General features: G+C 34.2%; 2 protein-coding genes across 7 annotated transcripts in view; one reads left to right on the top strand and one right to left on the bottom strand.

Annotated features, from left to right (window-relative positions):
* Positions 1 to 9060, bottom strand: part of LOC106071516 (solute carrier family 45 member 3-like) — a 52516-nt gene extending 43456 nt beyond the window's left edge. The window contains exons 1-3 of one of the 4 annotated variants that reach the window (XM_056043018.1): positions 8794 to 9060; positions 7241 to 7461; positions 1979 to 2294 (exon numbers count right to left, since the gene is read on the bottom strand). The gene's annotated coding sequence lies outside the window, so the exon portion shown is untranslated. Of the gene's footprint in view, positions 1 to 1978; positions 2295 to 7187; positions 7462 to 8793 lie in introns of all 4 variants that reach the window. The other 3 variants (XM_056043016.1, XM_056043014.1, XM_056043015.1) reach the window with 3 other exon arrangements.
* LOC106063703 (RAD51-associated protein 1-like) lies at positions 8739 to 18826 on the top strand. Of its 3 annotated transcripts, none has more exons than XM_056043022.1 (7): positions 8739 to 8767; positions 11334 to 11377; positions 11939 to 12083; positions 12187 to 12581; positions 14606 to 14773; positions 14999 to 15220; positions 16039 to 18826. In XM_056043022.1, coding segments are annotated over exons 1-7 (1101 nt in total). In that variant the 5' UTR covers positions 8739 to 8765; the 3' UTR covers positions 16164 to 18826. The 3 variants fall into 3 exon arrangements, with proteins under 3 accessions (XP_055898997.1, XP_013077598.1, XP_055898996.1); XM_013222144.2 differs by lacking the exon at positions 8739 to 8767 and adding an exon at positions 9432 to 9592; XM_056043021.1 differs by lacking the exon at positions 8739 to 8767 and adding an exon at positions 9997 to 10018.
* Positions 18827 to 21441: the final 2615 nt, after the last annotated feature.

The following is a 21441-nucleotide window of genomic DNA, read 5'->3' as shown; positions in this document are numbered from 1 at the left end:
GAGCATGTCACGTGACTTGACGGTGTGACATACCAGAGAAACAAATTAGATAAAAACTAAGGACAGCACAAGTTTACAAGTAGCTCTACAAAGATCTACATTCGAATGGGTGTAGGCACACACACACACACTTCTAGTCATGTTAAATGTGTGAGTGTGTGAGGGAATGGTAGAAATCTTTCCTAGAGAGCATGGTATAAAGCATAGGAGGCGCGGTGGTTGGGCGATAAAGCGCTTGGCTTCCGAACCGGGGTCCGGGGTTCGAGTCCTGGTGAAGACTGTTTTTGTTTTTTTTATTTCGGGATCTTCGGGCGCCTCTGAGACCACCCAGCTCGCGGTTGATCGTTGTGCTGTCCACATGACACCCTCTTTAACAGTATACCACAGAACCAGATGACCTTTACATCATCTGCCCTATAGACCACAAGGTCTGAAAGGGGAACTTTACTTTATGGCATAAAGCACAGACCACTGTAGTAAGGGAATTGATTGATATATAAAGTTGTAAAGCATTGATGGATGTATGTTAGTATAAAAACATAAACTACTATAGAGAATAAATAAAGCATAGATTTGTATACATAATCTACTAAAACAAAGAATTCATTTATACAGAGCATAGATTGAAGTAGAGAATATATTCAATAAAGGTAGGCCTAGAGATGAATAGAAAGCGTGGCTAAACAAAGATTAATAAAGATCAAAGATTCAAACTCAAAATCGCATGATTTACTAGGGATGGGAATTACTTGCCCCTGTCTCAATGTTATTTACAAGTTTAGTTTCAAATGAACATCTGTGCTCCTAGGTTTCGAAGATATTTCCATTCTTATTGATACACTATCTCTGTTTGGATTATAGGAAGTCAATGACGCATCCTTAGGTCTACACATTGATGTATACTTAGGTCTACACATTGATGTATACTTAGGTCTACACATTGATGTATACTTAGGTCTACACATTGATGTATACTTAGGTCTACACATTGATGTATACTTAGATCTACACATTGATACATTCTTAGGTCTAAACTTTGATGCATACTAGCCTAGGCGTAGATGTGGATCTAGTAAGTTGAACAATGTAATTGTTTTTCCTGCCAAAGATTTATGTCTGCTCCTGACTTCCAGTTTCAGGCACAGAGACACACTCAGCTCCTTCTCTGTCCCTCCCATCTATCCCTTGCCCTCTCTTTCTCTCTGATAGTACTGTCTCAAGATTCCAGAGATATACAACAACTAACAGAGCGCTAACAGATGTACAACTTAGAGAAAACTTTGTTACTGATCCACAAAAGATGTAACAGGGGAAAAGGACAAAAAAATAAACAAAATGGATAGAACAACAGAACACATTAAATACACACACACAAAGTTTAAACTAACAAGAGATAAACTTATCAGTTAACTGCAATCAGTATACTAAAAGATGTCACACATGTATAAAGATAAAGCATCAGTCACAGACCCACAGGTCAGTCAACAAATAAATCAAGCCTCTTGAGGTCAGTCACAAGCAACTCTAAGAAGTAAATGACTCTTGTTTCCTAAAGATAGTTTTGTGCTAGACATCTTGGATTTGAAAGATCACAACGAAAATGAGCAATAATGTACAGAAAAACAAATTCCTTATGGCTAAAACTTACAAACCTCTTCAAAAACATTTTTTTAAAACATTGTACAATATCAGAAAGTAAAAGGAAGATCAGATATGGCTTAGTTATTGTTAAAAAAAATAAAATCTTTGTCAGCTTTTTATCATGATTTCTGCTTATTTCTAATTCAGTTTAAATCATGAAACCAATTTTTGAAAAGAGTAAAGTCCTATATAGACACACCTGTATAATTGTTAGTTAATTCTGCCCACACTTTGATAATTGCCCCAACAGACAGCATTGGAGAAAAGCTCCAAGACCATTGCTACGCAGACTGTCATTCTCTCCTGTAGTTATTTGTAATGATAAACTTATACTTACCTTATCAGTTTAAGAAAACAGTCTTTGGTCAATAACACCAAAACTTTCTTTTAAAGGAAGCAACACATCTGTTGCTCGAAAAAAATGAAATCCAAGAATATTTTAAATCACCAATGCCCTCCACAAATTGTAGTCACAATAAAACAAATCCTAGTCCACTGTTCAATCAATTGTTGTTGGCCATTTTCCCTTCCAGATGTTGACATAGCCAGAGATATAATCATTTCAGAATATGCCTAAGTGAACACACAGCCTGATCTGCAATTCTTGTTATGCACAAAACTTCTGCTTTCTTTGGGAGTCATGCAAATGTAAACTGAAAAAAAAAAAGTTTTTATTTTTAAAAATGTCAATTGCTTCACAGGATCCTAACCCACATTGTGGTGATTAGTTGTAAGGTTTTTGTTTGTTAAAAAGTAAATAATGCTTTTCAATCATGTTAATAATTTCTTCCAAAGGAAATAATATGCTTTTCAATCATCTTACTAGTTAAAAAAAAAACGTTTTATGACATTATTGAAAAGAAATACAATAATTAACATAAAGTTTTTCAATTATTATTCAATCATTTCTAAACTTTGCATTTTTTAGCAACACATTGATAAATGAGAAAAATCTCAGCTAATTTTAAAAGCATCATGAATGTTGAAAGGCTGAGATTGTATTGTGGTGTGTGATGGATTAGAGTTAAGATGTTAAGGTACATCTCATCATGTGAGTTAAGAAGCATTTCCCTTTTTACTCAAGCATTCTTGTGATTTCATTAAGTAATTTGAAGCAAAAATTTGACACTCCAGCCTTCCTTCTCCCAGATTTTAGAGTTTGGAACTCTATAGAATAAGCAAAAGAAAACAAATTTAGGTTCATAACATAACATACTGTAGTTTCAAGGGATTCAAACAAGTTCAATAATGTGAGCATAGAGAGCATTTTTGCAACTTTTGATTCGGGATGAAGCTATTTTTTTTTATGGTTTTTGATCATTTTGTTTTGCTTAAAACGTTGAAGCCTATATATTTCTAGCTATAAACTGAATGGTTCAAAAATGCATGCTATCAAGCAGAATTCAATTGATTTTGGATAATCCAAATTGGAAAGTCAAAAGAGTCCATATCTAGCCCATTTGAAAAACAAAGGAGCAAGAGTCTACCAGCAACAGATGTACTGTCATCTGCTTTATTTAAACATAGGCATGATGTTAACACTTCATAGTCAATAACTCAAACATCAGTGTTACATTAAAGTGTTTGTGTTCTAGGCAAGAAAAACATTAAAAAAATATACTTTAAAAACCAAAACAAAGCTTATATAAAGTGTAGTTGTATCAATGAGTTTGGATCAGTCATGTCATTTATATGCATGATTGACCTAGATATAATACATCTGTGTGATTAGAACTACTTTTATCAATTGTTTTTTTTTTAGTTTTCAGCTTTCTCAATGCGCTATGATCCTATCACTTGTCTGGACCAGTTGTGAAAGGGGGAGGGAAGAAGGGGGTATCTTGGTGAATGTTTACAAGATCGTTTTTTTAAATGCATAAAAAAAAAATTCACTTGGCTCAAGAGTTCTCAGGAAGACTAATTCAACTTATACCACCACATTTGTCAAGTACGATTTCTTTCCCTAGTTCAAGATACCAGTACTAAACAAAATAATTAATTACCTAATTAATTAACTAATTGGTTAATTTTTTTTTATTGATTCTTAGGTTGTCAGGTAAAACAAATAATTGTGCAAAAATTTCAGCTTAATCTGAGATTGGTTGTTGGAGAAATAATGTGTACAAACTTTTTACCATACAAACAGACAGAGTGAGTTGTTATAAGCTTTGTAAAAATGTATAAGAAACTAAAGTCTATCATGCTATCAAAATAACTCCAAATAGACATTGAAACAATCATTGTCTCATAAGTACTCTCAGATCAACCATATTTATTGTAATTTTCATCACTAAAGCATTTATGTTTAAATTACTATCAAACTAAAGAAAAATTACGTTAATACTCCAACATTTAAAATTTTTAATATATGACATTTAAAAAAACATAAACAGTTTTTTTTTTTATATTGTTTTTCCAAAACAGAAGACCCTTTAAACATTATTTAAATTATGGAAACAAATGTACAAAAATCCTACAATTCTAAAAATGACACTGGCCTATATTATAACATTACCCAAAATCAATAAAGCAATAAAGAATGAAAGCACAGTTTAAAAAAAAAAGTGAGCACCCAGACATCTGCACACATGGTCATTAAAAGTATTTAGTTCATATTTCAATATGAATCAATATAACACAAGGTATTTTTTCTTGTAGCAGATGTTATCTTAAAGGGAGATAAATATTTAAATCTAGGTCTATGCAACGTTACTGTAGAAACAGTTGATACCTCCTTAGTTACCCCTATCTATTATTCAAACTATTATTACCGGTAACCTTTGTGTTCTTCTCTAAACTCCTTTAAAATATTATTCCCTTATGCACAAAATAAAATTTGTAAATTTTATTAGACTTCTATAAGGCTTTTGACAGGTTTACAAATTAGCTTTCTTTAAAAAAAAAAAAAAAAAACTTTGTAAATTTAAATGTATTTGAATGTCCTAATAGATATAGAGACAATTGTAATCATAAACATCTCTGAATCAACACAAATAACAGGAAACCCAGACATCCTGCAATGAATAGTCTTAGGTCCCCTTCTGTTTCTAATTTACATTTAAATGAACATCTAATTGGATTAGTTCATGAACAAAAGTTGATTATATGCAGATGATTGCATAATTTAACAACATAGAACAAAACAAGATAATGAAATTAAAAAAAAAAAAGATTATTTACAAAACTTGGAATCAAATTGCAGCATGCATTACCACCTAGAACCACAGAATGTTTAGGTTCTGGATCTCTACTGTCTCTTGTCTACTAAAATAGATTTAGTAATTTAGTGATACTCCCAAAAGCAGTAAATTATGATAAACTTTATCTACATAGTTATATCTAAGATATCATTCTGATCTAAAAAACTAAAGAGGCAGGTTTCAATATTTTTAGCATGAAGATCACAAGCTCTAAACTACAAACTATCAACAATCACAATCCTACCTCTCTTAATGTATACATGCAGAGCCAAAGTGTTGCAGCATGATTTTATTGTTGGCTGGCTGATGGGAATATTATTATGACATTGTTCATATTCATAAGTATTCAATGAATTGGTGGCTATGAAGATATGGTTCATGGTTAGTCTGACTTAATGGATGTAATTTAATAATCATCTAATGATGGTTGACCTACAGACAAATGGGTTGGTGAATGGCCAATCTCTCCTCGTGGCTTCTGAAAGAACAAGCTCTATGTTGCTTTTTTGGTTGAACCATTTTTTTTTGCACCCTGTGAAATCTATTATCCTTTATCTCTACCTCTCCCCCCCTTCCCCAAAGAACAGACATTTTTTGTTGAAACTTTTAATAGGGCCTCATACTCCCTGTGAGAACTTAAATTTTAGACCTAGAATACATGTTGATCTAGATCTAGCCATAATAAAACAGTACTTCAAATGCTAAAAACTTCATAAAGATACTGTTCTCAAAAGAAAAAAAGAAATGAAAATATCAATTTGATTGTATTAATTGCTTTTGTTTATTTAACTGCCTAGTATAATGAAAAACAAGGAAGAGGAAATTAAACATTAAATGTTGGAGTGAAAGAAAATGTCAAAACTAAAAGAAATTTGTTTTTGGGAAAATTAACTGCAGCTATTTTGATTATGAAATAAAGTTGTTTTATGCTTTCTGTAAGTAATCAGTTTAAATTATTCATATTTTTTTAAAATCCAGACCTTGTTGCTAAGTTTCTTGGCATTTGCATTCTCCATTCAAGGTGCCACACATACAGTTTTTGCTAAACATCCATGTGCATATATCGTTTCGAGTTTCCCTCATAGATACTGGAAGAGAGACAGAGGTCTTTAAGGTCCACAGCAACAGACTTGGATGCAGACCCATCTTGATATGTCCAGCTCATTTAGGTACTCGTGGCAGGTACATCAATAGTAAAACCTTCAGTCACATAACCAACTTCTTTTCTTGTTTCTTCATCTGTCTCTTTCCTTTCAGGTCCGTACTCATTGTAGGGATCTTTGCAGTAATCATTGTCACATTTCTTGTTTTGAAAGTCACATTTCTTGTCTTACCAAAAACACAATTACAGACAGCGCCACAATCCCCAGCGCCTCCATCATAACTGTTTGTACAGCTGCAACCTTGATTAGGTAACAGCTCTTTCATCAGCAACTCTAATCGGCTTTCCAGTGTACTCACTTGTGACCCAAATGTACTGGTACCTATTTATTCCAGTATCTTGTTCTTCATGTCCATTTGTTACTGCATCTTGTTTCTTACTGTGCCCATTTTTACCTCCATGAAGTCTAAATGGCCAAGGAGCTCATCAGGGTATATTTCAAATTGGCAGGACGCCGGATCCTCATCTTCCTCAATCAGAGCTTGCAGTAGATGTTTCCTTATTCTTTTAGATGCATCTCAATCAATCCTTGCCATCTAAACTCATTTCAAATCTAGCTCATTAAGCAGTGTTACAAATGCAATGGACTTTGACACTAATGTAATAAATCTAAGGAAGGCAACTCAAAAAGGACAGGTGTTTATTTACAGGACATCACATACACATAATGACAAGGTCAGCCTTATGCACAACTTCTTCATAAGCTCCTAGACTTGGGATGAACTCTACAATGTCAACATTCCTTCCAAGTCTAGTCTCTAACAGTGAACGAGCAGAAGCACACCTTCTGTCCTAACTTGGATGAAGGTGTGCTACACTGTGCAAAGAAGGGTCATAATAAATAAACAATTCTAAGACTAAGTTAGTAAGTATATAATTTAATTATAATTTATAAAAAGACTATTAAAAGTCTATTCTAAATAATAATTACGACAGATCTTGATCTATTATATATGCACACTAGCAGTACACACTTGCAACTGTTACAATGAAATTTCAAGACCCGCTCTCTTTTTCCTGAACATCTTATTCCTTTTTTTTTTTATAAATGAGTCATGTTTTAACAATCAACCTAACATACTTATTTTAGCCTGTAAACTAGTGTAACTGTTACAGTGAAATTTCACAGCCCACTCTCTCTTTCCTTCTCACTCTGGAACAGCAATTTTTAAATATTTGTTTACCTGCACATCGTAATTTCTCCCACAAACTTTTGACTTGATTTGAAAATACTCACTTCATAATGCGCCCCAGACACTCACACGCTCTCATATTTTGGGCCCATTTAGTAGCACTTTGACTTATTCTTCCCTCCACCTCTATCTCCAACAACAAAAAGTCAGTCCTTCGAACACATTCCTGTTCCCATTTCTACATTTCTCTCTAGAATCCTTGTAATCACAACAAATTTCCGTAAGGATCAATAAAGCAGTCTTAGTCTTAGTGGTATTTTGTTCTCTAAATAAAAAGAAATATCAATTTAGTTTTATTAATTGTAATAATTTATTTGACCACTTTTGAATTTAGCAAAATGACAAAGATCTAAATTGATCTTTTTCAATGCTATTAGGATTAGTTGTTTGTTTTTTGACAGTGTTACAAAAATACCATTATTTGCACTCTCTCTCTCAAAAAATAAAAAGATTAGTCTAGATCTATCTCATTGAGGCTATTAGGAATGGTTGTTTTTTTTTTATATATAGACTGCTTCTAAAAGGAAGTGGAAATGAAGTAAGGCAAATTGAAAATAAGTTGACTCAGGGAAAAAGAAAAATATTGCTTTAAAAATAGGGAATTCGTTATATGTAATAGTTTTTTAACATGCTTTATATGTAGACTGAAAATAAGATACAAAGGTTTGATAGAGCTTGTGTTTTGTTTTTTTTTGCAAACCAGATGGCTGTGCCGCTGTCAGTAGTAGTACATAGATCTACTAACTAGTATTAGGGCAGGAGTAGGGTATATAGATCATTAGTAGATAAACTTTCATAAAGTATATTTATTAGTATTACTATTATTCTATGTAGAGCTAGTATCATCTACTGATCTAGTTTTAAAGTTTTAAAGTATTGACATTGATTTGATTCTTCTTCTTCTTCATCATTCTCATTGTTATGTTGGAGTGTTCATATGACTAGACCAATACATGAGATGAACTGCACAGTGGTTTCCAAATCCAAATGCCTAAATATAGAGACTGTCTGAAATAAATTATGGTGTCCAGAATCAAATAATGTGGGTCAAATTTGTCCGAATTAAATGAAAACACACAGCCTCTTAGACCTTAAATTTAAATATAATAACAAATATAGGTTAGGGGTACAAATATAACTTTAAAACTTATAAGTCTAAGTAGACATCCTTATTTTCCTTAAAGTAAACTAAAGAAGATTTTGATGTACTTCATTTTCTTTTCTATGTCGAACCATTGTCAAATAATGCGCTGTCAAAGTCAAACTTTGAACTTTCAAATTTGGGCCTATACTCTTTGGTACTCTATACTAATAGTAGTAACTAGTACTATTAGTATACTATAGCCTATAAGTTACGATAGCCCACTATAGTCTATGACTATATTATATAGGTAGGTGTCCGAATAGCATACCATAAACCATAAAACTAGTCTACTCTAACTCTCTAGACCTAGATCTATGTGATGTCTTTCTCTATATGTTTTATTATATACAATACAATTATAGTTTATACTTCAATTTCAATACTGAATACATCATGATGATCATGACCATGATTTTGTAACTCAAATGTAAGCATGTAACATTTAAACATTACCATGATTTTGTTTCCGTGAAAGTAGCTTGCTATAAGTATAAGGTAAACTAATACCGCTTTAAGGCCTAAATAGATTGGATTCTAGGCCTCTAGTTCCATCTCTAGACGTCTAGATTTTAGATCTATTCTAGATCTAGAATCTAGATCTGAATCTGGGATTGGTGAGAAAGTACAATATTAAATATTACGAAAAGAAATATAAACAACAATAACAATGCGAGTGCTCGCCCATTGACAAATAATCCTGGTCAACTTCAAACCAAATCTATGGAAAAGTTAACTTATAACTATACCAAAAAGTCAACATCCCGTTATTATTAATTTTAAAAAGAAGTTATTATATATTATTAATGTTTATAGAATATTCATCTAACAGATCAAGATCTTACTACAGCCCTAAACTATTCTATATATTTTCAATTGACATTGTCGTCAAATCACTAAATAAAATTTAACGATCTGATATAAACTTGTCACATGTAAATTATGACTGTGTCTGGACTGGAGTGAATATATATTTTGGTTTTCTATAGTTATCATATTTTGTTTGGTGAAATGCACAAATTGTAAGACAAATTTCCATATGGATAATAAAGATTATTATTATTATTATTGTGTGAATTTTGAAGAAATGTAATGTCATTTTTTAACGATCTTATCTGGCACACAAAAAAAAAACGAAAACAACGGGAAGTAAATAATGGGAGGGCTTTATGAACTAACTTGCATTGACAAAAGAGTCTGATAGGAGTATTATCAATTATGAGAGTGTTAAAATGACCGAACGTCGTCCAATAAGGTATAACTAGATTTTGGTAGATCTGCAATTAAATTATTATTAATTATACTAATTATAGGTTAGCATTTATCCAAATTATTTAGAATTTAATGGAAAAATTCAAGTACGGTATTCCTGGGCTGGGGCCCAGGCTGGCCCTTGCTCGCCAACTAAGACTAAGCAACTTCACAAACAACACTAGCTAAACACACGGCAATCGGCATCAAGGGCAGGAAGGCGACACTCCCATAGCCCCAAGCCTAACACCCTGAAACGAAAGAAAACCTAGTTCTAGCGATGCCGCTACAACAAAGAACTTGTCATTAGCGGCACCTGTACCGAAAGATCAGCCTACTTAATAAACTACATACTTACGTACCGTTAAAACGGGGAAGCAGAAAACCAGTTAACACAAAAGCTGTCTCCACTGGAGGAACTAAGAATGATGTAAGCATACACAATATTCTAGACAACAAAATGCGCCTAATACAACTAATTACAACTTACTGCCTATACATTAAAACAAAACTATTAAACACGGAAAGAATACTTCACATGCACGCGACTCTGACCTAGGTTCGAACATGTGACCCTGTAAACGACAACACTCCCTAGCAGTAATGCACTGCGAAGTGAACTAAATCTCTAGACCACCGGAAGGTCCAAAAAAAAACATTTTTTATATTAATATATCATATAATTATATCAACTTGAAATTATCAAGGCTTCAAGATACATCCTAAAACATTATAGAAAATTTAATACCAACTAAATCTTGATTAGATATAGATCTAAATATTCACCATAGCTACTGTTTAGACCAGTATTTCCCAAAGTATGCGTACCCCCAGGGGTATGGTAAGACTTTGGAAGGGGTATGCATTGCACCTCATTTACTATAATGTAATTTTTGTAAATATTTGTTTATTATGTTCTGTTTATAAATAAAAGGGGAGGCAAGAGATACTCACTTTTACAAAAATTATAAAAGGGGTACACATAGGTCAAAAGCTTAGGAAACACTGCTCTAGACTGTACTAGATCAGCCCAGTGGTTGTAAGGACTTCTGTAATTTGTTTTCCCCTTTTGTGCCAGTGGCTACTTTTAATTCAATTTTGAAAGTAGGCTCCACTTTATACTCTTAATTTTTAGTTTATTTTCAAGTGAATGATTAATTTTGTAAAAAGAATTAAGCATTATCTATTATCAGAGGTGGGAGAGTGATGTAATTGGAAGAGAAAATAAATCAACTTTTAATTCTGTGGTGGAATAGGGGATATGACTATTCGTTCTATTCTCCCGACATATCATTCACAGACAATGCGTTCACAACAATTAGTTCTCTGACGTAGCCCTGTATGTACTTTTAATGTAAACAAATTAAACACATGACGACAATATAATAAGTCATAATTTGTCATGAACAAGTTTCATGTAAACGAATAGTCAATGAATGCAATTTCAGTGAACGTGTTGTCGTGGATCCAGAGGAATCTGGGGATAATGTGAATATCCATGGCTGTGGTAACTTATTATAGCAATCTGGATACGTCTTTTGGTACTTGAGATTTTGACTTCAAAATTTGGGAAATATTTTGTCTACTCGTCTAAGTGTAGAAAGTAAACATTGTGCTGGCCACACAGTTCCAAATTAACCACTATCAATGATCATGCTGTTAAAATTCTGAAAAGTCATATATATACCCTGGTACCAGTGCTTTTTTTTTAACATTTGTGTAATTTCATTATGTTTATTCTATAGGAATCGTAAATCTGTCGACTACTCTTTTGATAGTGACTCAGATGGTATGTGTTATCTTTTCATTTCTTTATAGTGCTACTTTACTTAAAAATTTAACTGACTAATGTTTTCAATAAAAGTATCATTGATAAAGGAATTCAAATTGTAAATTTTTAACAGTAATCTTTCACACTATAAATCTATTCACTACTTACTTTAAAAATGCATATATAGATAACCTATTTTATAATTAACTAACATTTTTGTTCTCATATTTTGATTCTGTGCTATTTCCTTTAGTTCTCTAAAGTTTTACCTTTAGATACATGTCAGTTATTGTGTATTATGATGCCCTGTTTTAGTGGTTCTATATTTTTTTAAAGACCAATCATGGGGATGGCTCTGAAACTTTCTTTGTCATGTTGTATCTACTATTTCATTGGTAGTTTGATTGTAAATCAGAAGACCACGGATATGATGGCTTAAGATTAAAACCTCCACCAATGTACAAAGATTTTCACTTTGAGATTATTTTCATTTTAAAGAGTATATACACATTATTTTGTCTATGAAAGACAGAATAACTTTATTTATTTATGTTGACATTAATTTGTGATATATTTCAGATGATTTTGCTAACAGCACACCTCCACCACCTAAAAAACAGAAAGCAACAAAAACGTCAGACAAAAATACTAAAATAAAAGATCAAAACTTTGCCACTGAAGTTGAGAAATTAGCAACAAAAAGTTCTGATCCTTCCAAAAAAATGTAAATAATTTACATATTTGTTAGGCTAACATTTTTGCTTTCAATTTTATTTTAACATATTTTAAATATTAAACTTTGTTTCTCTTTTTTTTTTTTTTTTTAGAAGAACTCCATTGTCTGAAAAGGTTTATGAAAGGGAGTTACAAAAGGCATTACAGTTGTCACTTTGTGATGCCAAACAGATTGAAGAAGTGGCTGTTGTTCATACTTATAAGAATTCTGACCACAAAAATGCCAATAACATTAAAACAAGGGAGACAAATTTACATCCAATTTCAACTATTTTAGAAAAAAATCTTATGTCAGAAATTTCATCAACTCATGATGAATCATCTTTTATAAACACTAAAAGTCAACCTTCTTCTAGTACAAAACTAATTGGAACTGTAATGGATGAAAGTATTGAGGTCCTAGAAGAGTCCAATTCTAAGAAGCTGCCACAGAGACAATCTAAAAAAACAAACATTGCTGCAACCAAGAAACCAGTATCATCTGAAGGTAATGAAAATGTTTACAAAACAAAAAAATATACTTAATTCAACCCATTTATTTGTTGGTCAAGGCCATTCGTTATGTACGCTTGAGAGCCTGAGATGAAATAGTGAATTAAACTTTTATTCCTAAACACTGACTTAAATAATACAGACGTTACTTCAAAAAAGAAGATGATTATGTCCTACGCGTCATGCATTTAGTCATGCATGTTATCCAATGACTTAAATTCTGCTAAGTCACTGATTTTCATGGCTGGCTCAGGCAACCCATTCCATGCTCTAATAGCACTAGGGAAGAAGAAGCGTTTGTACAAATTTGTCCTAGCATATTGAACGAGGAATGTGCCTTTATCTTTGTGTCTTTTTGAGTATTTTATTAGATTTCATTTTTGTATTTGAAGATTATGGTTCAGTGTTTTATGTATAATTGCTACATTACTTTTGAGTCTTCTCTCCTGAAGGCTTTTTAGCGGCCCCCGAAAGGGGAAAAGACGCTATTAGTTTTGTGCGAAATGTCTGTCCGTCCGTCCCGTTTAGATCTCGTAAACTAGAAAAGATATTGAAAATCCCACATTGCAATATTTTAGACCATTCAAAGTTCTGATGCAATGGCTACTTTTTTTTTTCCTGAAAGCGAAAAATCTAATTTTTAAAATCAGTTATGCAAGCAGTTTTTTAAAGAGAAAAAGCTAATTAGTATGCATTATAAGTTAGACCTAATTTAAAACGAATAGTAATCTCATAAACGTCATTTTCTTCAACTTTTTTCTTAATGTACTGTTTTTGAGAATTCAAATAAAAGATACAGCCTTTTCCAAACAATTATATTATGTCAAGACCGGGAGAGGCTCGGTAAAGCTTAGCTTCCAAACCGAGGGTCCCGGGTTTGAATATTGGTGAAGACTGGGATTTTCAACTTCGGAATCCTTGGGCGCCTCTGAGTCCACTCAGCTCTAATGGGTACCTGACATTAGTTGGGGAAAAGTAAAGGCCGTTGGTCGTTAACCGTAGACCACAAAAACAGATGAACTTTACATCATCTGCCCTATAGACCATAAGGTCTAAAAGGGGAACTAATTAGGCCAGGTTCACATCTAACTTTGCATTCACTTGCACCTATCCTTTGATCTGCAACACCATTGGGGCGCTACACAAGATCTGTCAACCTTCTTTCTCCATTCTTATCTCTCATTTGTCTTTGATATAATTTCATTTGGATGTTCTTTCTGAAAATATTGAAGCCTGCCTGGGTGGACCACTTCGGGGGCCGATTTTAAGTTTGTGTTTCCACACAAACTGTCTTTGTAACCTTGTTAAATTTTGTGATTTTACTAAAGGTGTAACTCTAGTCAAATTTGAATATTCGTTAGTTATGAATCTCACTGCTCTATTTTGTGTCTGTTCCAGTTTCTTAATATTTTTTTGAGTTGAGGGGTCTTGACTTTAGTGTAAAATGTTTGTGAATATTTTCAAAATTAGAAAGTCTATCTATTTATTACTAATTTCTGATTATAGTGGAATATCTTTTTTTTTTAAATTTTCATTACCAATGTTATAATAGGGGCAAAGTAATTGGATGTAAGTTTGAATCTCAGTATAGATTGTTTTTTGATTCATGATTTTTTAGGATGCCTTTGAGTCCATCCAATTCATATGGGTATCTGGCTTACATATGAGAAGTAAAGCATTTGGTTATTGTGAAGGCCACTTAACACCCTCATTTATCTTCTGCCATAAAAACAGATGAGCTTTACAACATCTGCCTTCATAAATTGCAAGGAATTAGTGTCTTTTAAACATTGGAAATGTCTAATTCAAGATTCAGTTAGAGTTGACTTCCTGAACGTGAGGTATGGTCTTAGCAGTGTCATGATGTCACTAAATCTGAACCCTACCCATTGTGCTGGAAGGTAGGGCTAAAACATAATAATCCTCATTTTGAAGACATGTCCAAAATACATAAAACATCTACTGTTCACTAGTCTTGGCTCTTCGTTGTAATAATCTCACAGTTTGTTTGTTTTTAAGATGACAGTGAAGAATTTGAAAATGAGAGTGATGAGGAAAGTGATTATGATGAAGACTTGAGTGATGAAGACTTTGGTAAGAAGAAAAAAACTGCATCAAAAACCAAAGCTCAGTCTTCAAGGTCAAAGTCCACAAAGACTATAAAAAATGTAACGCCCACCAAGTCAAGTATGTTAGAAAATGTATCACTATATTATAGTCATTTTATTTATTTTTTTAAATTGAAAGAGAGCTATATATAGCCTAATGAGTTATAGCTTAGATGTGACCAATTTCTTTTTACACAAAGGGAAGTTGTAGATACAATTAAGTGACACAAATATGTTCTGTCCAGATTAGGTATTATTTATGTTTTATTATTTATTCCAATTAATTATTTATTTTTTTACACAGAAAAACCAAAACAGTCAAAGCCCATAGAAATTATGACGAACACTCTATGTTCTGAGACTAATAAAATAGCAGCTAGCTCAGTAGTAGTTTCATCTGAGATCAAGTCAGAGTCCTTCAGTTTATCTCCAGCTAGAAGAAAAAACACCCAGACCTTTGCCAGTATGCCAGCAGTCAAACTGGTCAACCCACCAACCGTTCTCAGCTCCAGCTGGAAGCCACCAGGTAAATTACTAATGTACCGTTGTTTAAGAATAGATTAGTATAACTTAATACAGAAGTTAAATTACAGTTATTCCTTCAGAAAAGAAGATAATGATGTCCTTAGTTTGATGTGTAGTGTTCTATAGTTATATATGCCTTCTTTGAAAGGGAAAAGTCTCAGTAGAAAAAGCCTTTAAAATGCATGCTAAATAATTTGAAATAGTATATTTTCTAATACTTTTTTTGGCTTACAACTTTAAAAGGTTATATTTGGGATTTATTAATGTATACATATATAATGTAAAATTCTTTTGGCTAGTTAATATCACCTTGTCTTTGGCCAACACAGTGACCAACATAATTATAATCAACAAATTAGAGGGGGGGGGGGGGCTGTTCTAAATTCTTATATTAAAAATTTCTGCTATTACCAAATTTGAATTAGAAGTTGCAAGCATTCAACCATTTAGTCACAATGACTTTTTGTTTACAATGAGTTATTCAGGGATTGGGAAATATCTCAGCATCCTTGTCAGAGACAATAGAGGGTTCTGAGATTGTGATTCTTTGGACACCAATATGTCAGCATACCTGCAGTGTTCTTTGCAAGATCATATAAGTTTGAAACAACTCTTTTCTTTGAAAAAGTGTCCACGGAGAAAGAACAAGGTCTAAAACCTTACTATGTTTTAATTAAAGTGACAAAGAAAAATGTAATACACCTGTTGGTCACAAGTACAGGTGAACATTACCTGAAAGAATGTTAAGTCTCGTAAAAAATATTTAAATGTAAGCTTCAAATTGTTTTTATCTTTCTTTTTTTTTTTTTGGTCCTCCAGCCTTAGCCAGTAAAGGATGCTCTAACAGTGTACCCACAGTTAAGTCACCTACAACAGGGCTACGTCTCGGCCTTTCCAGAAATCAAAATCTCAAACCTTTGCACAAATCTTTTAAAGTTATGTAAACAAATGTTTAGTCAATAATTTCAAAGTTTATGTATAAGTTTATTATCAATGGTGAAATAGATGGAAGAAAACAAGAGACTAATGACCTCCAAATGATTGTAGTTTAGAATGTTTAGATCAGAGTGTACAGAAACTGTTTTAAGTCTTTGTCTTACATTTTTAGACTGTATTCATTTTTCTTTACAATGTTCATTTGAAATGGTTAAGTGTTTGTTGATTTTTTAAAAGAAATAACCACTTCATTATCGAGATTGAGATCTTTTTTTATATAGCGTAGAAAATTTTATTTTCATTGTTTTACATTATGAAACATTTTATTTTTTAAAAATTTGTCTTTCATCTTATTTTTATGTAATACTTTTGTTTTTAATGACCTACTTTTAGTAATCCAAATGTTAATTATTGTGACTTTTTTTTTAATTTGTGACAATAAATGTCCACTTTTTGTCCAAAATTTATTTCTCTGTTTACACATCTCCTACAATTCGCTGTTTTCTAGATTATGTTTTGAAAAGGAAAAGAATTTCCTTTAAGTTTAAAACTTGGAATTATTTAATTACATTAAAGTAATACAAAGCTTTGCTTTTCATTTTATCCTAGTTGAATATACTTGTGTAAATAAAGTTGCATTTTTTTTGGTACAAATGTAGAGAAATGGGAAAGTAAGATTAGAATGTTTCCTTGCTAAGTATTGTTCAGCTATTCTCATTTAATTTTGAATTTTATTTAGGCATAATTGTAATTTTCTTTCTATAATATTCATGTTTTTGCCATGTATAAAAATGACAAAGTTATCAACATACAGCGAGCATTCTATGCCTGGGGACAGAGCCTTTATAATGCTGTTGATTGAGGAACGGATAGTGGATTTCTTCTTCTCCGTGCACTGTGCCATTTGTTTTGTTCAACGAGTCCCTCAGCTCTTCATGTAAGAACGGGATGTCTTTCCTCCCTGGTTTTAATTTTTTGGAATTCTGTCGTGTAGTGTGCAGTGTATGATTTATCTGCTATTGAAGATGCAAGGCAGTCAGCTATATATCTGGGTGATGTAACAGTTCGTCCTTGGTTTTTCAAATGTCTTGTTGCATTTGATTCTTTCCCTTTGATCCGCCTTACTGCCTTCCAACCCGTTCAAGCTGAATGATTGGCATCCAGACTGCCGACAAAATTTCTCCAAGAATTCCCTTTGGCTCACTGTATGGTTTGTCTAGCCTTCGCTTTAGCTATCCTGAATGGCTTTAGATTTTCATGGGAAGGATCCTTTATAAATGCAGCCAGTCGTTTTTCCTATCGCCAATAGCATTTTTGCAAGCTGCACGAAACCATGGTTTGCTAGGCCGTTTTTGGATTCGCCAAAAGGGGTACAACTTTCCTAGCAATATCAAGTAGCTAGCTAGCAAAAATATCAGCTGGATTCTGTTCATTAACAATATTTCTGTGATATCCTGGGAGCATCTTTCTTGAAATTGTTCCCAATCAGCTTTATTCAGCTTCCAACGCTGAGGTCGTTCCAGTGAGGGGAGATTGTTAGCAATGATGATTGGGTTGTAGTCACTTCCCCATAGGTCATTACTTTCTGGCTATTTGAAGTCGTCCAGGGACGCATACGGTGTGGTCAATGCAGACGACAGATCCCGTTCCTGGATGCAAGTAAGTCGATGATCATGTTGGAGGAAGATATCCTCATACGACCTCTTGTGCAAGTATTGATGGATCCTCACATAGTGTTATGGACATTGAAGTCTCCAAGGATTATATAGGGCCGAGGGAGCTGTTCTATGAGATTCTCAATCTATTAGATTCAATGGAGCGCCTTGAGGTACATACAAGCTGCAGAAAGTGATAACCTTGTGTGTAGAGTCATTCTAGCTGCTACGGCCTGTAGTGTGGTTTGCAGCTCTACCCTCTTATGTGGGATGCTGTTCTTCACAAGGATACAGACTACACCTGATGCTCTCTCCGAATCTTCAACAGTCCTGTTGTATGTAATGTAACTGCAGAAACGAATACTGTCTGAGTTTTTCAGAAATGTTTCCTGTAGGCAAACAGCTACAGGAGTCTCAGAGTCCATCAGTAGATGCATTTCCTCAAAACTTGATACCTCTAAAATTGCACTGCACAATCCTGGAATCCATGGCTTATTCAAAATGGCCAACTTGATTAGGCCTTGGAAGACCCTTGGAGGGGTTTTCCTCAGCGCCTTGTAGATGAGAAAAGGGCTCATCTTTGTCAGGCTTTTCCTCAGTGCACCTGACCACCACTTCTACATCTGGGGCAAGTAGTTTTTTTTTTTTTTTAGGGGTGTTCGTTTTTACGAAGCTTATATCAACTCTGTCTGGTAAAAAAGTGTGTACACATTATTTCTCCCACACCGATTCTAGGATCAAGATGAAACTTCAGACAATTATTCATTGGCATAGACAAGACATGAATCAATTTTAAACAAAGTAACAAATTAGACAATTACTGGTAATTCATTATTTTGTTGAATAACAAGGGAAACTAATAATTCAGTATTCACATATATGGCTAAATGTGTTGGGTTTAGTCCCATTTAATCTATTCCTCCCTCACGCATTCTCCGAACAGGTTGATACTTAAAACAATTATTTATTGTACCTAATAAAACATGAATCAATAAAAAAAATACTCAATTAGTCAATTAATTATTTTGTTTGATATCGAATAAAGGTAATAACTTGTTCTTTATTAGCAGATATAGTTTTATGGACGGAGTTCTTACCCTTTAAATAAGCTTTTTTTTTTTTTAAGGATCTATCTTCTATATATATAATTCTCTTCTTCCCTCAACAGTTTGGACCAGAAGAAGTAAAGGAAAGATCACTTTCTTATTTCTGCGGATAGTCACCCCACGAAAAAAACAAGAGGGTGGGGGGGGAAGCACGTGGGTATTCACACGTCGCTACGGATGGCTGCGCGCTGGACTGTCAAACCCTGCGCGCTCCCACCCACCTTCGTCCTGCGGGATGTTTGGACTAAGAAGTAAACTATCTTCAACTCTGAAGGAATATCCGAAACATGTAAAACATTTTACAAACACTAAATAGCAGCGCCGACTTAACAATTGTGACCAAGAAGTCATGGAAAGAGAACAAGTAATCTACTATGTAAATTCACCCGTCACTAAATAGCAGGGTCGGACTTAAGCATTGTGGAGCCCTATGCGAAACGGATTTCGCAGGGCCAAGTTTGGGTAGAGAAGCGGACAATAAGTGAAATTTAAGAGTTTGTATTAGAAAATAAATTCGTCTATGCATTCTATTCATTCTTTACTACGTACAGAATTACTTTACGAGCCTTGCGTGTAGCAAAGTCATACAGTATATCATAATAATTCTGTTTCCTACATAGATCACGCTCAGCATGAATTCCCAAATGTTTCAATCTATCTTTGAGAATTGTTGACCTCAAGTAATTCTTCATTAGTTTGAGGCGTAAGAAGCTTCTTTCACCACATTACACAATTACGGCATATGCATAATGCCGTTTTTACTTATCGCGCGTTGGATTGGTGTTTTCCATATTGAGTGACACCCAAAAATGACAACTTTTGTCTATATATTTCCGTATATTTTAAGGACTTTTTCGTATATTTTGCAATTTCGGAAGATTTCCAGGTTATCCTTGTAAATCGACAGGAGAGCGCGTGAAATCTGTCTTAAGTTATAAAATGGTTTAATTTAATAATTTATACACCTAGAATTGGCCCGGGTCCAATGAAAGTGCGGGCCCACTGCGGTCGCATAGGTTGCAGTGGCCTAAGGCCGGCCCTGCAAAATAGCGGCGTATGCTACTCCGCCGGTCGACTAGTTTTTTATATTTTGCTTAGTTCCATGTATTTTTATGTCTATTCAGCACCTATGCTCCCCACCCGCCAGGAAGTCCAACAAGGGTACGAGTCAGTCGGACGTCCAGAATGAGCTCGCCAGAGTTGCACAGGTGCTATACTCAATCAGTTGCTTCATTGGGCATGTGTCCGATACAGCAGCTCCCTGACTGACCCTCTAGCCTCCGCCCTCCAGCATATGACAATGACCCATGCTGGTAGCTCAGCGTGACCAGCCTGTTGACCCAAAGCGGGTCATCTGGGCCTCAGGTCTAGAGGAACTTAGAGCCAAATTACTGTATTGTAATAACTTATCCTCGGATAGGCACCTACTCAAATACCAGGATCTCTTTATCCCCCCTTACCTGTCGCAGTTCACGGCAAACGGACTGGTCTAAGACATAGGGAGATTTTTGAGGTAAGGAGATAGTGATGGGTAATGAAGGCAAAAATGAAAAAAAGTAGGTTACTTTTGAGATCCAAAAGTGCCAGAGGAGCGCAGTTTAACGCCATGTCTCGGGGCGTAGCTTCAGTCTGGTGTTTGGACATAAGTTGTAACCAAATTGAATGCTTCTATTTTCTATATCTTCTTTACTGTTGTAACTTAAAAAAAGAGGGCAAGCTTAGAGATGTTGTTTTTATGTTTGCCAGGAAGTTAGCATTTGGTTTTAAAGCTACATCTATCACAAACTCCCTCTGTCTGTTCTGTCTGGTCATTATTTCTTCCACTTTCATTCTCGGATCAACTTGAAATGATTATTTAATGTACCTGCCCAAACATGAAGCGATACAAATTAACCAAAAAATTATTTTGTTTGATATTGAATAAGGGAAATAAATGATAATTGTTTTTTTTTTCAGTGATGTGGCAGCTTATATAAAGTTATTCCCCTCCCACTTCCCATTCTCGAATCAAGTTAAAATTTTGCATAATTATTAGGCCTAATAGGCGATGGCAATAAATTAATCAGTCAAAAAATTTACCAATTAATTAATCACAATGAACATGAGCTCCAGAACGCGGTCAACAAATTTGCATACGCTGCCGCCTCTTTCGGTTTATCTGTAAACCTCGGGAAAACAGAAGTCATGTTCCAGAAGTCACCTAATAAAACCTACTCAGCCCCAAAGATCACCATAAACGGACAACCCGTTAACGTGGTAGACCACTTCACATATCTGGGTAGTATAGTGTCAAATGACGCCTCACTTTCAAGGGAAGTTGATAACCATCTGGCCAGGGCCAGTAGCGCTTTTAGAAGCCTTCAGGCGAGAGTTTGACGGAATAAATCGCTCGCCTGCCTACAAAAATCAATGTCTACCAGGCTGTGGTTCTCTCAATCCTTCTATATTCACCAAAGATACTTGCGCTCCATCATGGACGTACGGTGTCAAGACCGCACTACAAACAGCGATGTCCTTGCGAACGT

Source organism: Biomphalaria glabrata, chromosome 10 (genome assembly GCF_947242115.1).
Source record: "Biomphalaria glabrata chromosome 10, xgBioGlab47.1, whole genome shotgun sequence".
Classification (NCBI taxonomy): domain Eukaryota; kingdom Metazoa; phylum Mollusca; class Gastropoda; family Planorbidae; genus Biomphalaria; species Biomphalaria glabrata.
The sequence above is the reverse complement of the archived record's forward strand: the minus strand, read 5'-3'. Positions and strand labels throughout refer to the sequence as shown.